This window comes from Parambassis ranga, chromosome 19 (genome assembly GCF_900634625.1).
Source record: "Parambassis ranga chromosome 19, fParRan2.1, whole genome shotgun sequence".
NCBI lineage: Eukaryota > Metazoa > Chordata > Actinopteri > Ambassidae > Parambassis > Parambassis ranga.
Genome location: NC_041039.1, coordinates 7512949 through 7539894, shown reverse-complemented (window position 1 = coordinate 7539894; position 26946 = coordinate 7512949). Strand labels below are relative to the sequence as shown.

The window sequence follows — 26946 nt, the reverse complement described above, 5'->3', positions numbered from 1 at the left end:
AAAACATAAGTGAGAGGCTGTTCTTTCCCTGATTATATATAACAGCACACTTACAAGACCTTCAAAAGTAAAATTGTTAATTTAGTAGCTTTAAAAGTACTGTAAGTGAGCATCATTACTGCTGTTTATTCTCAATGATTTTATTACCACATAATTTTTGTAAAACTTGAGTAAAAGCAGAGACAATTACTCTTTTTTAGATTTAACCATCAGAAACAAATAAATAAACATGTTTTGCATTGAGCTGCAACCAGAATATCAAGCACGGTGTCTTCACAAAAACAGTTACCTATTATAGTCTACACAAATACACATCCAATTAGTATAATTGGATTTGAGGCAGTTAAGCCCCCGATTAGGAGAGAGTACAGTGTAAAATAGAATGACAGCAACTCAGCATCCGGGAAATAAACTTTTATGAAGTAAAGAAGCTGAACATATATACGAATAACAGTTTACTTTGCCTAATTATGAAGGGTAAGAGTAAATGTGAAATAAACCAGTAAACAAGTACATGAAACTTTTCAAAACTAAAGCTGTGCCGCAAACATCTCCAAAAAACTAGCCTTGATAGGAGAAGTGCTGCTCATAAAAAATGTTTCAACTTCATGATGAGACAGGATTGCCTCTGGCAAATGACACAACTCTGTTGCAATACATACATAGCTGCGAAAATATAAAGAAATAAAAGACCTCTCAGTGCAATGCTGCTTAATGTGTCAAATGCATCTTACATGGCACACAAGTGAGCATGACTTTTTTGTAGTATGCCAAAAATCTATCATACACAGCATTAAATATCTATTCTACAGTAACATGAAGTAATTACTAACCCAAAAAATAATAATTAGCAACAAGGACAAGGATAGGTGAGAGAAGAAGTTAGTGAGAAAGCGGAGATTTGACATTACTTGTGTCAGGCGTGGTGGTCATGGTTGAGACTATGACAGGCGGACCGGTGCGGCGTCCAACCATCTTGTTGTTGTTAAGGTTTTGTGCTTGAAGAGTTGAAGAAGAAGTAACTGGAACAATGGTACTCTCGGGAACAGCACTGATTCCTTTCCGGAGGAGCTGTGGGCTGTGAAGTGGGCTTGATGCCGCTACAGGCGATGCTGGGGGAAGGTTGGGGGCTCTCTTCATCAGCTCCATAGGAGAATAGGAGCCAGAGAAGGTTTTGGGTGCTGCTCCAGGGGTGCTTGGAGCTGGAGGAGGCTGTTGTCCAAGCGCAGACATGGCATAACCGGTCTGGGGATTATACATGGAGAGGGGTCTTCCCTGAGTTGCAACACTGCCATAACCTACAGGGCTGACTGGAAACCCTCCAGTGGCCAGGGGCCGTGCTACTGGGTAGGTGGTGGTTTCCAGAAGATGTTGGGAGGGTGCGCTGCTGGGTCTTCTGCCAAGAAATTCTCCCATCCGCGGAGACACAGTCTGGATGGTGGTGGGAGGTTGCTGCATCAAGCTGGGGTCCATAGTCAAACCCTGTGGCTGCATGTAGAGGTCATTACGATGACTAAAACTGTTGGACCGAGCACGTGCTGCTGCCCCACCTGTCTTGCAACTAAGTACCACACGAGAGAGGACACGAGCCTGTGCTAAATTAGGGGCTACAGACCGGATATCATGGTCCTCCATCATTCCTAGCGTGGCAGTGGAGTCAAAGCCATGTTGCAGCAGGAGAGTAATTGTGCTTTCAGCCAAGCCCTCAGCTCGCAGGAAAGCCAAAAAAGCAGGGTCCACCATCTTCTTGGGATCTGCAGCACTGGGATGGTGAGTAGGCAGGTTGGAGGTCATTCCAGCTGTGACAGCCACCATAGCTGAACTGGGGTCATAGCTTGGATCATAAGGCAGCCTCTGAGAGGCCACAGCTCCATAAGCCCGGGAGAGAGCTCCGTCCATTCCCTGAGAAGCTGGGTCCACCACTGAACTGGTGGCAGCTGGCTGGCGGGGTTCCAGGGACAAGCTGTTGATACTGTTATAAGCCTGACGGGCAGAGAGAGACGGTGGTTCAGCAGCGTAAATAGGAAGAGGGGGCTGAACCCCGTACAGTGCAGGAGAGGGAGAGCAGCCACCAATACGCTGGACGTCTGGGATCAGTTTAGATCCAAGACTTTCCCTGTACAAACGGCTCAGCTCATGAAGGGGAGGGGGAGGAGGTGGCGGAGGAGGCGGAGGAGGTGGTGGAAGGGGAGGAGGCGCAGGTGTTGGTGTAGAAGCAGAGGCCAGTATAGAGGGGGTGGCCCTTGCTTGTCCTTGATCCCAGGTAGGCCTTACCCCCCCAGCACTGGGCCCATAATGAGAGGCTGATCTGGTGAGTAAGTGCCGGTTATCCCTGTAAAATCCAGACTCTTCAGGTGGCTGACTAGATAGTGTAGCGTCTGTCAGGTAGTAATCCTGAGGTGGTGCTGAGGCCCGGCCTGCCATTACTTGCCTGAGGTGGAGGCTACTGCTCAGATCAGCCACAGAGGTTTTCCTTAGTAGCTGCTGTCCATCCTGGTCCTGATGGATCGACCTGTACAGGAAGGGCTGGATACCAGGATCCTGTTTCTCACAAAGATCTACGTGCTGGTGAAACAACACTCCACTGTCTCCACCACCTAGTACCAGAGAGTTCCTATGTCCTGCAATGGTGCCACAGTAGTGACAGCGACTTGAAGTCCTGTCGTTATGGCCCTCACTCCATTCAGGGCCACGCTGGCCCACAGAGCCACCAAATTGCATCTGCTCACTTGAGTTAGGCATCAGTGAAGACAATAATGAGGACAGCTATAAAAGCGGAAAATAGAGCCAGGTATTTTGTTTCAACTCTCCAGTTACACTCACCCCCCAATCAGGAGAGAGGGATAGAGAGGAGAGAAGAAAAGGTGAAGCAGGAGCTACCCTTTTACCTGATCTGCAGCTATAGACCCCCCCCCCCTCCCCCTTTCCCCCCTCCCCTAACTCTTAAGTCTGTGCTATCATGTAGCTCCCTGCTGGCAGCCTAACTAAATAATTCAGCCTTTGAAACATTAGAAATCCATGAGGAGAGAGGCTCAACATGATAAAAACACAGAGTACACAGACATGCAGACAGAAAAAATAACACACCTTTATGACGAGGCCTTACTCCATTCTACAGCATGGACCATGCTTGTGCTGGGCATCATGGTGACCTTCCAAACTAAGACTGAGGGTAAGAAATTGGGGTAAAAACACATGCTGCACAATGGCAACAGAATGGAGGAGGGGACGAGACACGCTAATCCAATGGGGGTTGATGCAAGCCATTGGCAGGGGCCGTCCTCTCGTCCACTGCGTTAGCCACAAGGGGATTAGCGTCAAACTAAAACCTGCTTAAATCCACTGGCCCCTGTGACATCACTTGAACTAGATAGTGTACACAGCCAACACACTGCTGAGGCACCTGGATGTGTTTATGGAGTGTAAAGCTACAGTGCTGCTTACTGCTCAACTCTCAGTTGGCCTGCAGCCGCTATCCCTCTGAGCATGAATAGATCATCCCAGAGGGACAGAAGAGGCTGGGGACTGGCATGTAGTGTGTCCCTGGAGGGGGGTGGGGGGTTGGAATGTTACAATGTCCAGTCACACAAATACTACAGAGGGTCACATTTAATCTATGAGAAGGAGGCCAGGACATGCTCCGCTTGAACCTAGAAGATTGCACAGCCTCCTCTATTGGGCAACTACAGACTGACATTCATCTATACAAAACCTATACAAGTACCCATATAGGGAAACGGAAAGGAACCTGTGATGTCTTTTTATAAATTCAAACAATCCAAGATAATGAATACAAAGTCTTTTGTTTCAAATCAGAATGATACACCTGCAAAACCAGCAAATAAAGAGCACTGCAGATTATCTGAGCTGTTGGCATCAAGAGAGATAACTGCCAGTGTTTGCTTGCTGCGACAAGAGCAAAGTAAACAGTGGCAGGAGGAGAAGAAGGGAGCTTTGATAAGTGTGAAATGGGAAAAGGCCGATAAGGCGAGAGGCTGCCAGGTTTGACTTCACCTCTAACACAGACTGGACTGACTTGACTGTGGCATCTAGACGGCTGCAAACCTGTTTCAAGTCTGTGCTTTATTCCGTTTAAAACAAGCGACAGGGTTTTAGGAAAATTGTTTTCTGCAGCAGTCTCCAGTAGATGCTGCTGAAGCTAAGACGGTGAGACAGCGTGACTGAGATGGGCTAAATTTATTACCAACTGCTATAGTGCTATGCTTCTTTATGTTTTCCCACTACCTGTCAAGACACAGAGAGATGCTATAAGCAGCCTGTTTTCATCTCAGAGCTTAAGTGATGCAATCATGATATAATATCAAAAAAATAAACACATTTTTTTAATTATGGAACAGCTCAATTGGAGAATATTAAGTAGGTCAAACAAAAAAAGAAATCGGAACATTTTCCCTCAGGCCCTGAGTGGTCCAGGATGATGCACATCAGAGGGATGTTTTCTTTCATTAAAGGTAAAGAATACCTAGCAATTTCCTTGCAGTTATTTCTCAGTGCTGTCCTCCCAGGTCTGAGTCTCCAGGCGCTTTTTTGTCAACTGTAAGACACACCATTAATCACTGTGTTGTATCTCTCTACGGCAATCGCAGACAATAACTTCTTTTAATAAGCCCCTTCCAGGGCTGTGTGTCACTCAGATCCCCGCTTCCTGACAAAATATTAATAACAATAATAAACATCTCAAGTATGGTCGAACTGGTGTTGCTAGAACTGAAACAAGGATATGCCATATCATATCTCCATGCACGCAAATTGCTGCTTTTCCCACAATTCATAAGCAAGAGAAGCTGGGGCACTGAATTCATCTTGTCTACATTCTCTGACATGCCTCTCCTGAGACCTGCTCCATAATTAAGTGAGCATGCTATACTACACTCATCAAGCAACGGGGATGCTGTATTTGCTAGCATGAATAATAGAATAAAAGAAAACTCCAACACTTACACACTGGATATTTGGTGATCAGCATCAAAACTGATGCCAGCACTCGGCTTGCTTGCTCTCAGCCAGTCATACGGCTCTGTGAAAGACCTCTAGGTACAATGTGTTGAACAGACGTCCAGCAGCAGTCATGCCTTTGGAGCAATCTGGCCATCTTTCTAGGGCACAGGACGCTAACGGCAGGACTTGGCAGGCAGCGCAGGCAGAGATAGCTGCAGAATGATTTAGATAGCTGCGACTCTACAACTGCTGATCCATTAAACTTTCATAGGGACTTCATAAATTAAAACCATGACTGGAAGAACTTGAAAATTCTACTCAATTACTGTGATTGTACAGTATATTAAAGTTTTAACAAGCCTCTGGGCCTTTTCTCGCTCTAACACAAGTACAGGGAGGAGGGAGGGGCACTGAGGAAAGAAAAACACATGGTACCAATTCTGGTCTAATGGCTTTCAGAGGGTTTACATCTGCTGTGTTATCAAGACGCTGTCCTCCGCCTCTTTACCACCTTGCATCTCTGCAGTGTATGGCACAGCACATCACACATTTGCATAGACAGGGAAGAACGCGGGGACAGAGCGAGAGCCGCTACAGGGCAAGACCTCTAGTAGACTTGGTGAAGCAACTGATTAGAGTTTTTTTCTTCCATTTTAGCGGCTTGGTTCATTCCATCTTTGCCTCATGCGCAGCCCCGCTCTCCGCCTGCCTATCATTATCAAGCCAGTGGCCCATACTGCATCACAGATGGGGCAGACAGAAGGGAGAGACGACAGCCCGCTTGCTTTTTGGAGAGACGAGGAGTGTGCAGCTGAGTGAGAGAAGAGGGAGGGAAAGAGAGCACGAGAAAGAGAGAGGAGAGAATAGAACAGAAAATGTAATTTGCCTTCACGTCACAGATGAAAAAAGACATGTTTAGTTAAACAAAACGAGAAGAAGGGTGAAAAATGTAACATGGAATTTATGTACATCTCCTGTGGTGTTAATACATGGTTAAAAAGGTCAATGTGTCCTCTGTCCCTTTCACAAAAGCTGGAGACAATGGTCTTCATTACCTCCAAGTCATCAGTGGTGTATCCATCACCGTATCAGCAGGGCAACATACATATTAAACAGCTACATAAAAGGTCTGATAACCAGTTCTTTTGCTGTCCACAGTAACACGAGCAGTTTAGAACACCTTAAACAGATTTTTGGAAAACCTTCTGATCCATTTTTACTTTAAAAAAATTGTGGACCACTGGGGACTCCGAAACACTGATCAGTCATTTCTGTCCATTTGAGGCAGCATTGTAAACTTTTTCTAAAAGTAAACACAGCCTTGACCACCAAGGCAGTGCTGACTTTGTTGTCCATGCTAGCAAAATTGCTAGGTTTACACATAATATCTTACACTTATGTAAGAACCCTTGGAGTCAGTATACAGACAGTATGTATGTGTCACATCACAATATCACATCATGATCTTCATTTTCTTAAGGCTGATTGCTAAAAGCAACAGTGCCTCTTTGTCACTGACATGAACTAGATAAAAAAGCACTATTGACAAACACTATTCGAAGCAAAGACAGATGAGACGGGAGCTGAACAACTTTCATCAGATAACCTGTAGATGTCGTGTAGTACTGAGGTTTTCTCTAAACTAGAAACAACAACACTTGCTAGTGTTTTAATATGGATAAACTATATTCCTAATTATGCCACTATAAAGTCCCAACATGTAGCACAACATGAATAAAATGCACATTGATTAAAACATTATCTGACAAGATAGAGTGGCTCTAATCTAACCCAGAGGGAGATGAGTATTGCATTCTACAAGCAAAACAGCAATCTTAGCAAAGGGGGGAGGAAAACAGATCAGGAGCAGAACTGTCCCCCTCCCAGCCATTGGGTCCAGTTGCTGCTGAATGATAAACATTCAGACTCAAATTAAACCGAGAACATGAAAGGACCTGAGGCTAGGAGGAACATGGGGCCATGGCAGATCACTCCTCATCGCTTTAGATGACAGAAATGAATCTATTCACTCCTGAGTGAGAGAACAGGATGACAGTGAAAGAGACAAAGAGCAAGACAGAAAGCTTCTCTCTATCCCTCATAACACTAAATTCAAGCTGTTGCTTTGCAGCAGCTGCTTTAATTGAGCTAACTAGCAGCTTTTGATAAAAACATTCACAACCAGTTCCATGCTTTCTTATTTGCAGACAGGCTAGATTATGCTAAATACATATCAAGGACTTTAATGGCTTAATCAGCCTTGTCATCTAGCCACCGGGTTTATTGCATTTGTGATCCCACTGCCATGAATTCTGATATAAAAACAGCCAGAATGAACAATTTGGGAAATGCTATAATATGAAAAAACTACTATCTCCACCATGTATGGTGCTGCACACTGTGTTGGATGGCAGGAGCTGTATTTTAATGTTGGGAAACAATAGAAACAAAGGCAAAGGCTTTGTTGGGACAGTGCAGAGAGAGAGTGTGGTCTCAGCAGACATTTTTGAAAGAGAAGGCTCCAGATTTTCACTTGAAAGAGATTGAGAAGACACAGCACAAATCACGGCTTCATCTGCTCTGTTTCTGTTTGCCAACCTGCGAGCCACATTGAAGTGTGAACCTGGATTAAGATGAGTTACTCCTGACAGTAGCCAAATGGGGCCCTGTGAGGATTTTTACCTGTGTTTGAAACAGAGGCTCACTTCATGGCATGTTTTCATGGCGTGCTTTCTCCTTGTTCTTAGACAATCACCATGGCAGCCTTATCACGCCTCTACATGCAATCAGTGGGACAACTCTGCCTGGTCATTGGCTCATGAACAAATCACAAATCACAAGCTGTTTTTTCTCTTTTACACCCTCACAATGGTGGCCAGAGGACTGATTCACTGATCCTATATGATGGCCATCTGGAGAGCTTGTGTGTGTGTGTGTGTGTGTGCGAGCATGTTTGTGAAGAAGGAACATCCGCAGGTAAGCTCACCAAGAAGAAGTGCCGCATGCATCACAGCAACACCTGTTACCGTCTCTCTGTGGGTTTGAGCTCACGCCCACCAGAGCAGACAAACTGTTATTCCCTCTGGAACTACTAACTACTTCAGCTGTCGGATTCACACACATATAGCAGCTGGATGTAGACTGCAACTCTAATCAGGAAGGATTTCCACCAATAAATGATCCACCTGCTCTCTGATATATGATTGCTTTCATGGCTGACCTTTAAGGGTGGCCGATTATTTAATAACTGACTTTGAGTGGACTCATCATAATTAACTGATAAATTACCATTATATGACTCCATGCTAAAGCCACTTACATTCAGCAGAAAGGAAACATCCTTGCTTTATGAGGAAAATTGCATCCTTTTTAGGGGTGTCATGTGTTGGACTACTACTTGGATGGGATCAAAACCGGTGGTTTCCTGGCACCTGGGTTATACCAAGAAGAAACTGAGTACCTTAGACTTGCAGGATGTTGATAAGGGCAGAAGCAGACAAGTTTCCATCTCCTCCTTCTAATATTTGTGCTGAGCTAAGTTAAGTTACTTGCTTCTGGTGGCTAGTTCAGCAACAATCTGATACTATTGCATTTGCAGTTATTACAAGTAGCTGTTAAACTTGTTGGCATAGCAAAAAGAAAATATATCTCCACATAGCAGACTTATGTCAGCTCCATGTAGGTACTCTGTGTGTTTGTTGCGAGTCAAGAGTACTGGAAAACTGTGAGACCAACGTATTGCATAGCACATGTTGCAAAATTTTGAACAGTGTGGTTCAGCCCCATTATCTAAAACCTGATCTCACTATTAAGGCATTATTGGGGCTGATATCCAATAATATTACACACTTTGTATTTCTAAAAATGTAAGGGTCTATTATGTTAATGACAAATTGGTTCACATTTACAGTGTAATGACCTCAAACACCTATATATGAATTAAATAGAGCCAGAAGATTATGTCAGTCAGATGATATTATTAGTGTTTCTTGCTATCTTGCTATCCAACATATACATGTTTTGAAACATAATGCATAATGCAACTTCATTGGTAATAATAGTACTGTCTAGAGCAGCGGTCCCCAACCTTTTTTGCACCACGGACCGGTATCATGTAAAACAATACTTTCACGGACCGGCACAGAAAAAAAGTGCATAAAGAGACAACTTACTCTTATGCTTAATTAGTGGGAGCCTTTGAGCTTTCTCAGCAATGAGGCGGTCCCATCTAGGGATAATGGGAGACATGACACCCGAAGCGTGTTTCTTATGTCCAGTCCACTCCGTAATTTTGTTTTGGCCGTCATTAATTGCTTCAGTCGTTCTTGTTCATGTTTTCTTCCATGGCTCGTCTTTTAATGCAGGGTGCTCGGTCTCGCAGTTTTGAAGGCTTTGTTGCCTCATTTGCGAGTCTGTCGCCACATCACTCAGAGCGGACTTGGTGTGTGAGAATCACCTGTTGCAATAAATCCGTATTTTAAATAGGATTCCTGATATAGTCTTTTACATGCAGGTTTCTTTTTCTTTGAAGGGGTAGGCTCCTCTTCTTCTGTCTCCTCGTTAGGCCTTTTCCCCTTTCCGAAGAAGCTCTCCAAAGACGTTTGTTTTTTATTCATTGTTGCTAGCTTGTGGGCTTAATTTTGGGGTGCCGTATCCCGTGACCGAGACCAGCGTCTGGGCAGGTGCTTAACGGCACAGGCGGATGAATCTGATCGATTTATAAATGAAACAGCTTTCAGACTCAGATAATGAATAATATATGTTTTGCTCAGTCTTTCTGTGCGGCCCGGTACCAAATGACCCACGGACCGGTACCGGTCCCCGGCCCGGTGGTTGGGGACCACTGGTCTAGAGTACAAGTACCACTGTCATATCACTGTATGACATGTAGCAGAGGGTGCATCACAATTGAGCAGCCCCTCAAAAATCCTTGCACACATACAGTGTTACCAACAGTGGTGACATTTTCGAAGCTGTGGACTGTTAGTGACTCGTGCAACTAATATATTCCCAAATGTTGTAAGCTATTACTTTTGGATCAAAAGTGTAACATCATCTCCTTCAGCAGTGTCAGGGATCAAAAACTAGGATAGGGCTTCCTGGGCCTAAGAGGAAGCATGGCATATGTCCTTCATTTCAGCTACACAACACTCATGTGCTTACATCACACCACAAAACAAATATGTTGGCACTGGGGGTAATGGTGCGTCTAGCTCCATTTTCCAGCACTGCAGTCATGTCTGCCTCTCCCTGCGCTGGCTCCAGGAGGGCCCAGCAGCTTAACAAGCCTCTTGGGGACCCAGACAGCAGAGGAGAGGAGATGATTTTACCTCAGGACACAGTCTGACAGACACACACAAACACACATATACACACACATGCTGGGCAGAGTCAAACAAGTGGGTTTAAAAATGCACATTCAAGGCTTCAGACAGTTTAGACCAGTTTAGACACCCACACAATGGCTCATATTCCTTGTTGCCTGAGTTGACTTTGTAGCTGTGCGCACAGCAGGGAATTCCTATTCTATGTTCAGGCCCTTCAATACAACACCACCACTCACTAATCCACAACCTAAATCCTAATAATCATTGCAGCTCATCATGTAAAATTGGCTTCTTCTTTACAGCCATGACAGGATGGAACAGGTTCAATCCCCTGCGGTAAGCTAACTTGAGTTCAGATGTTTAGAGATTTTCCATAAGTCACATAACAGACACTCCCACACAGACAAACCACGGCTCAACAAGAGAAGTGAAGTGAAGCAGTAATCTCATTTACATCTGCCAGATAACAGTTTGCTGCTGAGGTCAACATGTATACACTGGTTACTGTAGTATCTGACATGTGCTGTGTGTCAGGAAAAAATGATAGCAATCAATACGTATTGATCATTAATAGGTCTTTGAGTTGCGCAAAGATGGTGGGCTCAAGGAAGTATAGCTCAGATGGAGTGCAGTTAGAACAAAAAGACTTTGAGTAAGGTTTTTTATTTTTTACAATAATACACTAGTTGTTCGAAAGGTGTTTTTCCACGCAGGAACTAACAGGCCAGTTCAAGGCAACCCAGTCAACAGCTGTCCTTGTAAGGCTCTTCAAATGTCTTAACAATAAGATAGCCATGCCACACAATGCGTTGATAAAGTCCAGAGAAAGAGCAGTGAAGTTTGAGCCATGACAGTAAGCGACAAACAAGTTTACCTTCGCAAATCCGGTCCAGTCGCTGTCTCTTCACTTTGTGTTTGTCACTAAGGGACATGGCGTCAAAGCACAGCACGGCGCAGGACGGCTCGGCTCGGCTCGGCTCGGCTCGGCACGGCACCGCACGGCACAGCAGGGCACCTCTCCTCCTCAGCCACAAATACTGACAAGGTTCAGACTCCTAGTGCACAGTCAGCACTGTTCCCCGGGGCATACCGCCTCGGCACATACACCTACAATCAAGGCACAAACACAAATGAAAAACTTGGTTAAAAGCAAACATCAACAGACACACATGTGCACACACACACACACAGTACATACTGTATATACAAACATTATTGATGTAAAAGCACAAAAAAAAATCTCTGACACAGGAAGGCATTAAAGAGTCCTTGACTACAAAGTCACTCCTCCTGCTCACAAAGAGCCCGGGAAGCTGCAGGCAATAGATACACAGGAAATCACATTCTCACACACATACACTCAGATACTGTTGGTGACAAAGTGCTGCATTTGCTGTAAAAAGTGGCAAACTCCTCTGCTCTAAAAGATCCACTTTTCTTCTGTTTGAAGTGTGTTTTCTTCAGCTGACAGATACTCATCTGAAGCTCCATCTAACTCGTCACTCATCACATTCCTTATTGATCGCAGTGACATCTAGAGTATCTGTACTCAGACAACAGAAGCCATTCAAATTTTTTCCCCTTTAAATGCCTTGAAAGCCATTCAAAACTATGCTAACACAGAATTTTCTTGTTGCTTAGACCCACGCTGAATTAAGTTAGTGAGAGCTGATGAGGCTTGTGAGTGGATTTTGTTGATGTGCAGAACCTGAAGGTTGGCTGTCATGTAATGACACATTCAGGCCAATAGAGGGTAGTTAAAATCTACTTAGAGAGGAGCACACTAACTCTTTGCAAGCCTTTACTTCAGAGTTCTTTTTCAACTTCAAAATACTATTACAAAAGATAAAATTGAAACTCCATTCTTTAACCCCTGAACTTAATACTGTAAAGAAATAGCATACAATGGATTAAGAGAATCTTGCCCAACAAATGTTTCAATTCATAAAGAGAGGATGAGCAGCTAAGTAAATAAATAAATAAAGCTCATCAGGGAGTAAATGTTTTCTCTGTAAAAACTCAGAAAATTCGCACATTGTGCTCATCCAGCACTCCTCTCAGAGAGTACTGAAATCACAAAAATATCTGTTAGAGAGAATCAGCACAAAATCATTAATACTTGAAGTCTTCATCAGCAGTCAGGACCTTGAGGTGAGGAGTTTATCTACAGTAGCAGGCCAGATTCTAGATAGAGTTCAAGATGACATTGCCTCTGCACACAGTGTGGTGCTTAAAGTTCGTAAACCCTTCTGAGTTTTCTACATTTCTGAATAAATGTGACCCAAACCTCACCAGATTTTAACACAAGACCTGCAGCTACACAACGAGAACCCAATCCAACAAATAATAATATAATAATGATCTTTGCCACATATTTATTCTGAAAAATAATATCTATACGACTACACAGACCTGTCACACTGCCGCACCTTCAGGAAAAATGCTCAATGAATGTCTATTCATTTATATATACAATTATATTCATTTATGTTACAGACTGTTTGTGGAGTCAAGATTTGGAGACCTTCTTTTTTGATTTTAGATTTATAGGTTTTCTTATGCTCAGTTAATAAAAGGTGAATTACAAAAAGAGCAAACACAACATTTTATCCTCTATCCTTAGACCAGCAACTTGTCGAGGACAAAAGTCCGCCAACAAAACCACAATCTCTAAAGAGCAACAGAAGAAGGATCCCTCTCACAGAAAACAGCAGACTGTTGTGTGCTGTCATATTTCCTCTATTGAGAGCTGAGTGATTTTAACGAGTGGAAGCCACACACCAAGGTTACATTCTGGGTGTCTTCTCAACAATGCAGCACTCTGGCTCCAGTATGTTAACTGCTGTTGGAAAGCCTCACCCTGTTACTTGATTCATTTCAGTCTCCCCTCAGACCCTCCTCCTCCCATTTCATCTGTCCATCTCTCTGTAGTGCTGCTCCCTCTGAGGTCTCTCACACAGAGTCATCAATCACCAGACCCCTTCCAGTGCCGTCCATGTGCGTGTGTGTGTGTCATGAAGAGTGAGAGTGACAGAGAGGGTAGGAAGTGGAGACAAAGGCTGCTCACAGAGGCTAACAAGACCTGCACAGAGGCCAACCTCTACCAGTTCCTATGCCCCTTTTCTTCCTCTTTATTCTCAGTTCATGAGCCAGCTAATAACAGAGTGGTCCCAAAACTTAAAAAAAATCCTCCCTCCAATACTTTCTCCAATACAGCCAGATGAAGCAGGGCACTGAAACAAAGCCGATTGTGCAGCCAGCAGGGCCTGACAGGGTATTTAGGCAGGGATTATGCACACTCAATCCAAACACAAAGGTCATATACATGAATCTTAATATTTAAGAGGCATTAAAAGTCAGATGATCGATAAACCTCCCTGCCTGCACGGCCACAGCTCATTGAAAGAGAAACATTTGTGTGCAAGAGGCAAAGACATTAAATACAGGAATCCATATCTGTGACGGCCGGCTCCATCTCCCAAGGATGGCTCTGCTGTGAACACAATCACAGTCCACAAACTCTGCTCAATGTCATCAGTACACAGAGATCACTGTTAGGGTGTATGCACAGGACACTGCCATGGGGGATGGGCAGTCAGTCAGCAGGGGTTTCAATACAGGACGATACACATAAGTGATTTACAAAACTGACAGAAAACGAAATGATTGCTAAAAAACATTTGTTATTACAGGTAATTTAGTGTAGATTCATGTGGTTGTTGTTGTTCCAAGGCCAGGAGTCAGCAGAATGACTGAGCCACATTTGACTGCCTTAGAGACCATCTAGGTGAGTAAGTATATGTGAGAAAGACATAGGGCAAGACTGTATTGCTCTCGCAGCTTTTTTTTAAGTGCACAACATTCAAAGACAGTAGCAGAAATGGTCACAATTATAGATATGCTTTCCAAAAATAACACAAAAAAGTGTTCATTATTTACATTGCAACTTAGTTTGCTTTCACACCTGCAGACTGTAGAATCAAACTCACTTTTGCTCTTGGTGTGATTTGTTTCATTGGGTGTGAACACAGTAACTGCACCGGACCATGACCAAAAGAGGTGGCCTCATTCCAAATCATCTGAAACACTCAGCTCAGCCTATGAGAATGTCACAGTTCACTGGGACTAATGCCCCCCACCATCTTTATTGTCTTAATAAGCGCTTTTGGCAACTCCAGTGCATCAACAGCTGCAGTTTTTCAGCTGTAGTCACACTTCAATTACAAACTCTAGGATTTGCATAAAGTAGTAAATGCAATGTAATAAACAATCACCAGGGCAACCTAGGTGTCTCTCACATATCACAGAAACATACAGTCCACAACATAATGTTGTTTTGATAAAGCGCAAGTTAGTTTGCAGGTGAGTAATTTGGAGCATTGAAACTAAATTAGAATTACAGTTTGGTGGAGTTTAGCTTAAGAGCAAAGCTCATTACCCTCTGTTAAAAAAAAAGCTTAAACCAAGCTACACACAAATGAATTGTGTTGATCTTCTTATCACATTCTCAATTAGGAGAAAATATGCACATTTTCCAAATTTGGACTACCGGTAATTCATTTTTATCAGAAAACAAATATAGAATTATTAATAATTAAACTAATTTCAGCGGCCGCCCTAGTTTCATATTGCATCAAACATAATAGCATTAACCATCTAAGAAATCTGTGAAAAAAAAATAAACAAATTGAATTCATTTGTGACAGCATATTCTTGTAAAGCAATGAAATGTAATGATGATACCACTGTCTTCCCACTGAGAGACAAAAAGAATTGCCTCTGTAATTAAGTGACTTTGTCGAAATAAGAAAATAGTTTGGTTTGGTAAACAGATATGTGCAGCACCCCTGACTGACTTTCATTAGACAGGAGTGATTACTTACTTTATCAGACACTTGGGAGGCAATCTCACACAGTCAAAGGAGTCATTACAGTTACAGTATCACTTCATGTGTCGACACACATCAGTGGGATTCAGAAAAACCTTAAGATCAGAACACAGAGGCTGCTTCGGAAATAGACAGGAGGGAGATTGTTAAGGAGCCAAATTGGAGGCAGGATGCTCAGAGAGCGTCTGTGGATGAGTTTGAGAGATTGAATAATTAAAAAGGTCAGGCTACCTGCCTGCTGTGCGTCGCTTCACGCACACACAGTTCTGAGCACTCGCAATGCACACGGGGCAAAGACTGAAGAGAGACATCATTTGGGGGAATGATGATTTTAGCTCGAACACACAGTGTAGTTTGTGAACTAATTGGGTGAATCCATAATTAATTTACTGACATTAAGCCTTGGGGTCTGCTCCAGTAAGACTTCACTTTCTAAGGATGTGAAGAAGTGCTAGTGAAGCCTCAGAGCTCACTGCTGAAGGGGAGACTCTTGTTCTGATGCTTTGAGGGGCAGGTTCTGACATTTTTATATCTAACATCTGTGGATCTGTGGAGACTTTCTTAATGAAATCCAAACAGGGTCTGGTTGGACTTCTCACCTTTCTGTTCTGGTATCCTGAGGGAAGGAAAAACATCAATGCTAAGACATGGCAGTATTGATAAGACTTTTAGTAGCCCCCATCCATTAGAGTGCCTGAAACATAATGGACTTGTACTTGTACAGTAACTGTACAATGTCACCTAATTTTGTACACTGCTTAGTCTTGATTGGCCAGGAGCCAGAAAAATAGGGCACGCTTCCTGCTTCATTTTCAAACAGTAGTCTCCAGCGGTTGATGCTTTGACTCAGTCTTTATCCACCAATATCTGCTTACAGGATAAATATGTAATTAGCAAACACATTTCAAATACATAATAATAACTCTTTGATTTATTATAATCTCAAATATGAGAGGGCGTGTTTTCAGTTTGCCACTCTGCTTCTTATACAGTATATTGATTATTGCTGCAACAAATAAGACTTATATGGAGATGTTGGGTCTTTTAAGTGTTCATTGTTTGTTGTCTATCATTGTTTTTAAAGGATTTCCTTGTTAAGACACTTGCTCTCTAGTGAGCGCTTACCTCACTGAAACAATTAATGAATCTGGCACATGAATCCCACAATTGTTTGTGAGTGTACTCATTCTGATGCAGATCCAGATTACAACTTCTGAGTGTTTTCTATTAGAAAAACAAATGCAGAGGATTTGGCACAGGTACGTACTCTCTACTTCGAGGTGATTTCCATATTTGTGTAGTAATTATGATGAAAAATCTTCAACAGCAGCTGTGGTTTTTAAACGTGTCTCCAAAGATTAAAATGAGGTAGGATTAGAGGAAATGGTCTTTTGATTTAGGTCTGTTTGAATTGTATTATGTAACTATAAATCCTTACAAAAATATTTTACAGCCAATCTAACCACATTTTTACTGTGTAGCAAAAACAGGGGAAGCACTGGAATTTGATCAATCTTAAAATAGAAAAATATTTGGATAATGATGCATCTCTTTTGAGAAGAGCAGTGACTTGACAGTTAGAGGCTGTATATGTTATCTGTAGTGAATGGACAGTTTAGATTATCTAACTGGTTATTTTTAGTAATCATTTGGAGGAGCTTTAGATAAAATCTTTCAATGAGTTGTCAAATAGGCTGTGGTTCTGGAGTCTGGATTAATCTTTCCCAGCTGATGCTACAACATCTTTGAATTTTAACGTTCTGAAGAAATCCCTGCAGAGACCATAAAAAACACTTGCTTAAAGGCTGACTTGAATAACTTCTGCATTTACTTCTCCTGACTTAATTTCCCAATGGAGTTTGACAGGAATATTGTGAGAAGAGACAACTGTTAAAGTTATCTGACAGTGTGAGGCAGGGATATGCGCAGCAATATCCATCCCTCTTACAGCTGATTCCTATCAAAAGCTGGAGCTGGGTGAGCCACTTCAGAGACTCAGAAAGCTAGTTCTTACAGAGAGTTTACACTTTCACCTAAAGAGGCACACTTCACTAGGAAAAACACCTCCATCCTCTCAATTTTCTGTTGAAATAACAAACACAATTCTTAATGACAAAGTTGTTTATATTATTGATATTCCAATCCATTATTACCCCCTTGTTATTTTCTTCAAAAACCGCCTTTGTTTTCTTTCCACTAGAGCCCCATATAAACAATGGAGACCATTTTTCCCTTTCAGATGCTGGAGTTCCTCCAGAGGTAAATCTGTCAGCGTGGGGCCAAAACAAAGAAAGAGAAAACAGGAAGGTGTGGACACCCTGCAGCACCAAGCCTGCTCTACTATTAATATCAACTTACATGCCCAGATCCTCAGCACCTCAGGCAGGGGAGAGTGTGATTTCCATGAACTAAACGAGGCCTGTGACAGCGTAGGCAGGTGACAGCTTGACACACTTATATTTAGCTCGGTAAGCATGCTAAACTGAATGCCTTCAAAACTGCAGAATTGTTCAACTACTGGTATCAGTAACAGAATATGCAGAGCAACACTCGAGATCTAAGCTACTGTAACCTACCAGGTGCTATTTACATCTGATCAATAAAATCCTGTTGTTCAAAGTTGCACAGGCTGAGGTTATCAGTACCTGCCACAGCCAAAGCCAAAACTGAGAACACTTCCCAGCACAGGAAAAAGCCTGCAGCGTGTCAACCTGGTGAGCAGAGCGAAGGCGTGGCCTGCCTTGTGAGGGTGAGGTAAGAATCGCACTCGCCACCAGCTTGGTGTCAGCGAGAGGCCAGGCTCCGGCTCAGACAGCCTGCCTGAGTCCAGCCGGCTCAGCTCGGCTCCCTCTGGGTCTTTCCAGGAAGAGCCAGCATGATTCAGATCTTCCTTGTCCAGGAGAATGAGGTGCTTACTCCCCCACCACCCCCCCCCCCCCCCCCCCCCCCCCTCAAAATATGCCCACGAAAACACACACACATTCATCGCTCAGCCCTCTCCCTGTGGACGGTTAGACAGCCAACTCCGTGCTGTACTTGGGCTTACATTGGGAGAATGCCAAGTCAAACAACATGTTGATAAAGTCCAGAACAGAGTGGTGAGAGGAACACAGAGAGAGAGAGAGCATGAGGGCTGAGCTGCAACACACAAGAAGGGGATTCACACAGCCAGGAACACTTATGGATAATTCCACTTTGTTTTGTTTTTGTAGTTCTGGCAATCAATTCTGTTGGTACAAATTCCAATAGTCCTCAACGAGTTAATTGCTTAGATACAAGTACATGACAACATCACTTAAAAGAAATCCCTCAGGGCAAGAAATACGTGTGGCCAGAAAATCAGACATGTTTTAAAAAGGACGGTTTCATTAATCTGAAAGCAAATTGTATTAACAAATCTGTCTAATGTTAGCACCATCAGACTGACTTTACTTGCTTTACTTCTTTTTGGTTTAGCGACTAAAAAAAGTGAGTTTCTGCCTGCTCACTCTCAATTTATACATTACATTTAGATTGTTGTCATCATTATTGTAAGTATTTTTCCTGTAGAAACACAGACCCCCCCCCTCTTTGACTTCTATCGTTGTGGTGTCATGTCAATGTCTACTGTAGCATGTCCCGCTGTGCCTGCTACCTCTTTCACACAATAACAAACAAAAAAGTCTGTTGGACTACCACTGTTGACCCCTGATTTCCTCTTGGTACATCACACACTGAACACTAATGCAAAATTAATGTGCAACAGTCCTGTATATGGGCAGATTTTACCAGTGACAGAAATTAAATGGATGCAAAGCAATGCATATTCATAGCAGCAATTAGGAGTGCTGCTAGTGAAGAACTGATGCGAAGTGAATTAAGGGCCATACAATTTTCAAAAAGCATTTATTTGGGGCCCCAAAGCAGAAGATGAATACAATATCTACTTTTCACGACTTAAAGTTGAATTAGATTTTATACAGACATTAAATGCAGTGTCAGCTCAGTGGTCGGTCTGCTCCCAGAGCAGTTTTACTGGCTGTATTTTGGAATGCTGCAGCCAATAACTGACTTTAGTGCTTTTTATCAGAGACAACACAAGGTTGCCCCCCCTCTCTCTCTTTACTACATCCTATCATCTCAGGCTCTACTAATGTGCCATGCTTCAAGGGACCAGGACTGACACACACACGCACACACAGCTCAGTCAATTAGTACTGGCCCAACCTTGCAGCTGAGAGATAAATGGTGCAGAGTCTCAGCAGGCTTTTGCGCGAAGCTGTGCTCCTTGTCCGCAGTATGTAGAACAGCTCTCTGGAGGACGGCTAGCCCCAACCCCATGAAGAGATGTGGCAAGCGCAAGGCTGAGGAGCACCTCAAAGTGCTCAGTCTTGTATAAAAATATGACCATGAGGACCCCCAACTCCCTAATAAGAGCCGGTGTAACCAGCTTGAGCAGGAGGGAAGTTGCTGTAAGCCAGTAGAGCTGCATACTGCCTTTCAGGTTGTTCCACTTACACCTCATTAACCGTTTGTTTGTGCTGAAGAGTAGTAACCTTTCTACAGTTGATAATTCTAGTAAACAATTCATATAGTATATCCGCTGCTGTCTGCGCACAGCAGGCCAGTGCACACACAAACACTCCCACCAGCCTATAGAGAGCGTGTGTTGTTTTCCTCACCGTTGCTCATGGCATGCTATAGTCCCTGTTTGACAACAAAAACTTTGTACATCCACAGTCGTGCTCTGTCGAAGATCTCTTGCTTCTTACATCTGTACAATTTGTCTTTTAAGGAACACAAATACAACAAACATGTGCAAGGAAATCAGCTGAGAACTTCTGCATATCTTTGCCATCTCAGCTACAAACTGCATCAGCTTTGTTCAAGACGTGTTTCACCTTCAACCAAAGCAGAGTTTTGAGTAAACTCCTGTAAGATGTTGATATTCTACTAATCCTTTTCTTACACCACCAGCATCTTACAAACCTAAAAGCAAACCTCCACCAGTGTAGAAGAAAAATAAAAAACTGACTTTCATGTGTCCCTTTTTTTACACTAATGACAGCTATTGCTGACAGAGGACAATGACCAGTCATGCTTTCAAAACTTAGGATAGAATAGATGTAACTACTGCAGTCATTTGATTACACAATGAGTGCTGATTATGCATTTTCCCATGGCAGACAAAAGCCAGATGTTAGTGGGTGTTGGTTGTTTGTTGCTCTGTGTGAAAGGAGTTTAAAATAATGATTACATGTGTACCACATTTGTTACTGGCTGTTGGTTAACAAAGTATTATGAGGTGTGAACATTAGTTTCAATATCTGACAAAAGAAACTAAATAAAATGTGGAATAAGAACGACTACTGTGAATTTCACCCTTAGAGATGCTTGCAGACATGGTGGAAACACCCATGCTGAACTGTAGCAGAATTAAAGGTATTTGCAAATGTTTTTTTTCAAGCTACCTAACCTGCAAATGAACACAGGACAGCAGGAGGCGGTCGAAGCAGACCACCAAGCCTCCACAGCTGCGGTAAATCAAGAGACAAAGGTGCATTATCTGCAACAACATGACAATCTTTTAACACCTGACACACCTCGGTAACAAGCCTTTACCCCCATCAGGGCCTGTTGGCATGTTATATGGCTCCCACTCCTCAGTAGCTTTTCACAAGGTGTCAATCCCATTGGTGCGCGCACATACACAGAAACACACACATACACACACAGTTTGTTGAGTTTTAAATCAGCCTCAGATGCCAGCAGGGTGGGGCTGTTGCAGGTGCTTGTGTTTATATGAGAGCCAGAACCCTTCCATTGACAGAGAGACGCACTCACACAAATACACAAACACAATCTCACACAGCAAGGTGAAAAATTACAGTGGGGGAAGTGCGCATGGCCTGGTGGATTAACTGCAGAATAAAAGTGCTGATGGCCAACAAAAGAGAAAAAACAGCTATTCATCACCCTGGCACAGGATCAAACTCACACACTTCTCAAATGCCCGCCTTGAGTTATTGTGCAGCGCGGCTCTGGTGGCAGCTCCACTGATAATGCTGCCCAACCTGAATTGATTAGAACACGGACGTGTCCTCTCTTTCTAAAGATGAAGCACATCTCTGCATCTACTCAGCACTGAAGTGGGAGAAATCTGTTAATATGTATTTAACAGACTTTTTTTCCCCCACTCTGTGCGAGTGTTTTTTGGAGATCATCAAGCATGCAGCTGTAGTGCGGTAATTTTCTCAAACAAATGCAATCTCTGTGCTGTCGCAGTGTTTCTGCTGGTTATGCATTTCTGTGAACCAGAAGGAAACAAATTGGGGGCACCTGAGTGAAACTTAAATCACTTTCTCACACTATTAGCACTGGGTGTGCTTTTATACTATACACTTAGGAGCACACATTACATTCCTGAATGATATTTATGCAACAACTTAAGGCATACGTTTAACATGAAACTTTTTACTAAAGGATAATATAACAAACTCTAAAATACATACATATATTTCATCAGGGAAACCTCTGGGTAGATTTGTGCATCTGGTGAGATGAGCTTCACAAATATGCAGACAAGACCTGCAGGCTTACTTAGTTGAAAACCAAACAAACAGAAAAGTGGCCTAACAACCACATTTAGAAAAAAATCACCACAGACAGCAGTGATATTTCAGGTGGATTGACAAATTAAGATATTTCATTGTGTAGGCAAAAAATATGGACAAATAAAGCTGCAATAGAGACAGAGAGGAGGAGAAGATCAGGATGTGCAGCTTTTACCTCCGGTAAAATATATTGTCTATAAGTGAGAAAACAAGTGAGAAAGAGAGAGAAGCGACACAGCAGCAAGCATGGGCTGAGTGGATATTAATCTGCTGTTCTGTGTAATAAAATATTTTTGATTTGTTATGAAAATACTGCAGGTGAGGTCAGACAAAAGTGGAAATGAGCTGAAAACAGTATGTACAATATTTTTCCAACTGCACACAGATTTTTACAGCATCAGACAAAACTGCACTGAATTACAAAATTTGTAATAAATTGTGATATATTCAGAAAGTCAAGAGCTTGGCATTTTTTTCACAGTTTGTGTGTTAAAATTATATATTTTTTTTAATTTTGTTTTTCACAACTAAAAAGGAACAAACACTTCTTAAAACATTTCAAAATCTAGGTATAGATTACATTGATCCAAATCGGAGCAAAGAAGCAAATATTTGAAACTACAGAATGACGAGTACTTCAGCTAATCACGTAGGCAGCAACATGCGCTGAAGGGAAACAATGCAATCTTGTTCTACAAGCTGCCATCTGTGACAGTTTAGTGTCTTCTCTCAAAGCCCAATCAACGCATCATTTTATCAACAATCAAAACATCAAAGGAGGCCAATAAACCATTAATATGTGTATAATGTCGTCAGATTTATCTACAAGCTGCCGTAAATGCTGCTCACCCCCAGGCGATTTAAATGCATCATATGTGAACAGGGGTACATAAGGATGTGTACGTTTCCGTAAGCGCAAAAGGAACTCAATGAGCTCTCCTCAAGGCGCAACCGTACAAAGCTCTACACAACAGGGGAGGAAATGCCTGAAAAGGGATAAATCATGGGATTGTATTCAGATTTAAGAAAACAATCAACACAAAAACAATTTTCACACGGTTTGAAATTATTTGTCCCCATCTAGTAATTTTTTTTTTTTTTTTTTTTTTTTTTTAATGTTTGATGATGAAACCGATGACATTTTTGGACAGCTTTTCCCCTAAATCAGGCATGAGAATCGGGGATGGCCTCCATTTCAACTCAATGGGTCACGGGGGTCGTCACGCCTTTTAAAGAAAAGCCCTTGTCACAGCTTTAGGTTTCTCTCCTGTCTGCCACAAAATGTCTCCTGACACAAAGCCCTCGCAACTCCTATCAGTGCACTCTCACAGTACTGCCAACAATTCTGACCTCCTTTTTTCCCTCCCACTGGTAAAAAATAAAAAAAACTCACCTCTACCTTGCCAAGTGAAATAAAATAAATAAATGAAAACAATGTGCTCTGCAACTCTGCCAGACCACGTAGGGAAGTAAAAAAATATCTTCTTCTCCTGCTTGACAGAGTTTCCACGTTAGAACTGAGGTGACCGCTTCAACTTTATACTGAGTTGTGTTCACGGCCTGCGGGAAAATGCTTTTCACTGTTTATCTTTGGCTGGCTGCTCTGAGTCAAGGCCTCTGAAACACTGCAGAAACCTGCCACTACATGGAAAAAAACAGAGGCTGGAAAGTGATGCCATGCCTTTGAACACTAAGTTACATGTGCAAAAAAAGGAGAGTTTTTAGAGCAAATTGAGGTTAATTAGACCTTTCTGCCCAAGTTACATTTGTAATTTCAGATGATTGAATTGTCGGAGCCAAATGTTAACTACAGTTGTTTTCATTTGCTCATAATCAAATTAGTAGAGCTCAGTTATTCAGTTAATTGTGGTCATTTATCAAGCAAACAAACATTTATTGGTACTTAAATGTGAGAATTTCTTTTCTTAACAAAATAATTTGCAAAATCTCGAACAGATTTATCAGTCGTGATTTATCAGTCATGTTAATGCAAGCCCTAGATTCCAGGCACTTATGAGGCCTAACATGCAAACAATGTCCTCTGAGGTGTGACCCTATCCATCTGCTTCCCAATAACAATCCATGTACACACACACGCCATAACCCCCACACACACCACACACAGAGGCCTGCAAAGATTAAATGAGTGCATGTGGAGCAGGGCCCCATTGCTCTGTAGAAGCCACTTCACTGGTTGCTTTACTAGCAGCCAGCATTCCCCCCAGTTCAAAAAACTCAAGGCTTAAGGCAGCCGGGTAAGTTATGTGGGGGTCGAGCCCCTGGTGGGGATGACCTTTGTTAACTTGAAGATGGGGGGTGAGGGCAAGACACAACCACAAGGCCAGGGCAAGGAGATGAAAGTCCACGATAGGGATCAAGCAAGCTTTCAAAAAGAAGGTGTTCACAGGAAATACTGTTGGACACTCACTGAACACAAAAAAGACGGTAGAGAAGGAGGACGAGAGGGTGGGGACACTTTGTAGCGTATGTGATGGGCAGGACGGAGAGGTGTTTGTGTGTCTGCAATCTGCACAGAAAATTAACAATCCCACCCTGCACCATGTCTGCACTACACTGAATGCATGAAATGCATGAATTACTGCAGAGAGCAGGCTGAATTAACTCCATATATCAAGCCAGTCCAAATAGTTCAGGGGTGAGGGGGGCTGTGTGTCTAAGCTGATGAGGGGGAAGGGGATGGGGATGTCAAAAGGAGAAAGAGGAAAAAAATAAAGTAACCCAACATTTCTATCTCCACCCATTAAAGTCAACCACTTCTCTCTCTCCAGTGCCATAAAGCTGTCAAATGGACCTCTGATTTATTCTGCCCTTGCCCAGGCTCCTGTCCTAACTATCGCATGCCTCCAATTAATTTTTTTTGTTGCTCTTCATCCCTTCCCTGTAAATGTAATGAGATTGCTGCACGGGAAACTGCTGACTCCCGTTAATGCGCGATTCCTTATTAATACCCGAAAGCAGAGAGAAGATGCATGCTCACCCAATAATAGCATTTTTAAAAGGTGCAGTTTTGTCAGGGGTGTAATTAGCATTTTCGTCCCAACATTTTTCACATTTGCACATTATAGACAGACCAAACCTGGCTCAAGTAAACAGACTGTAATGTTCTGAACACTCTTTTTTGACAAAGCCATCAGCGCTGCATCCATTTGTCCACCTACTCCTCACCCACTCCTTTTAAGAGACAGAAGTTGTTTTTTCTGTGGAGAGAAGAGGAAGTCCAAGGGAAAAAAAAAAACACTTTAACAAGACTGAGTGCTCATCAGTGGCTGAGGCAAGCAGATGAGGAGATCAGATAAGAGAAAATGGCTGCAGTAATTGCATTTAGGCTAAGATACAGCATCCTAACCTGCAAACAAGGTCAACAATGTAGGGCTAATTGAGTCAAGATTTTAATTAGCCCAATCATAACTTTCAGGAGCATCCAGCCAGCAGAAAGAGATACTGTCTATTGGCTATGCTGATTGGTGTAATTGAGGTGCACGCTGACCGTTACGGGTGGGCTGCAGGTGCACGGCGGGAGGTATTAAATAGACTGTTTTGGTCAAAGCTGAGCGCAGCTGGCAGGTGTTGGTGTGCAGGGAGTTTATTACCCTATAAACTATCCGAGACAATTCACTCACATCGTCTTCTGTGGGCAGCAAAAGCCCCGATTCAATTACTGCCGAACCTCAACATGGAGAGCCCTTGGAGACCGGCAAGGCTCTACTCACTGTTCTTCATGTCACCTTCCTAGGCAGAAAAGTACAATAGTTAATGTTCTCACCCTGCCGGAGCAAAGCAAGAGGGAGCTCTGCCAGTTGTAAGCATAAACCAATACGTAAGCAATCTGAGGACTGACAGGGTTTTCCACAGGAAAAGGCTCAGGTCCAGAAGAACGGTGTTTTCTATAATTGCCATATTTTTGTTTGTTGTAAAGTCTACCAAATCTATTATTTCTGCAAGTATTTATTTCATATTAGGGCTGAACGATTTTAAGAATAAATTGAATTGCGATTTTTTTCTGGCAAATATTGCGATTTCGATTTCATCCATGATTTTTTTCGAATCATGTCAAACATGTTTCTGTGTAAATGACTTCAGGTAGCTACTCTGTCACTTCTCAAAAACTATCAGTAGATCTAAAAGTAAACTCTGATAACGTGCACTCAGTATTAGTTTTAATAAACATGAAAATTTAAATAACAATTACAGAACAAAATAAAGTTTTATTTCAAATAGGTTAAAAAGAAGACTGATGTAGTTCTGTAAAGTATTATTCAACAGTCATTTAAACAGACTGAAGTGTGCCTCCTAAGGTTAAACAGTAAATACAGTATTGAGACTTAAGTAACTCTTAAAGTTCAATGTGATTTAGAACAAATGATCAAACTTTAATGGGAATCATGTCTAAGGACAAACGGAGCTGCTGCTGTCAGCTCTGTCCACCGTTTACTAGAGTCCTCATATGGAGCCTCTTCATCAAATGCCTGCGTTATTGTTTTGGTGACGTCATTAGCTGCTGCCTCTATCTGCATCTGATGTACACACACACACGCTACACAGACACACACACGCGCGACACACGACACACACTACACACACACACACACGCGACACACACACAGGTGTAGAAGAGCTGCTGACGGCACAACAGCAGCGAACCTGAATATAAGGAGCTGGTAATGTTCAGAGAGGTGGACGCGTACGTGCTCGTAGCATTTACATGCGGCCCTTCCACTGCGACTCACGTCGCGCGCGCACACAGACACAGGCTTAGAAGACGCGCTGCGGCTGCCGGCAGAAACAGCACCGAACATAAAGGAGTTCGTTTTAGGGACCAGTTCCTCCGTTTTCTTTTCATTTTCAGCCGTAGCATTTGACAAAACAAAACCTGATTCAGTTAGGAGCAGTGCAAAAAATCGCGGCTTTGACGATTTTTTTGCGTCATCTGAGATCGCGATTTTCGGTCTAAAACGATAGATCGTTCAGCCCTATTTCATATAATGAGATTTTTTTTTCTATTTCATTTCTTCAAAGGCTAGAAAGCAAAAAAAAATGCACTAATTTCTATTATACATTACCCACATCATTAGTTAAAATAAAGACAGTTAATTGTTTATTTCATAGAGAATGATTACTATTGCAGGAGCTACAAAGCAAACGCCAATGTTCATTCAC

General features: G+C 42.6%; 1 protein-coding gene across 4 annotated transcripts in view; it reads right to left on the bottom strand.

Annotated features, from left to right (window-relative positions):
* Nucleotides 1–26946, bottom strand: part of ctbp2l (C-terminal binding protein 2, like) — a 79107-nt gene that overhangs the window by 31158 nt on the left and 21003 nt on the right. For 2 of the 4 annotated variants that reach the window (XM_028430331.1, XM_028430335.1), the window contains exon 2: nt 11161–11393. In XM_028430331.1, the coding sequence (XP_028286132.1) occupies nt 11161–11218 (58 nt within the window). In that variant the 5' untranslated portion in view covers nt 11219–11393. Of the gene's footprint in view, nt 1–911; nt 2743–11160; nt 11394–23161; nt 23291–26946 lie in introns of those variants that run through there. The other 2 variants (XM_028430332.1, XM_028430330.1) reach the window with 2 other exon arrangements.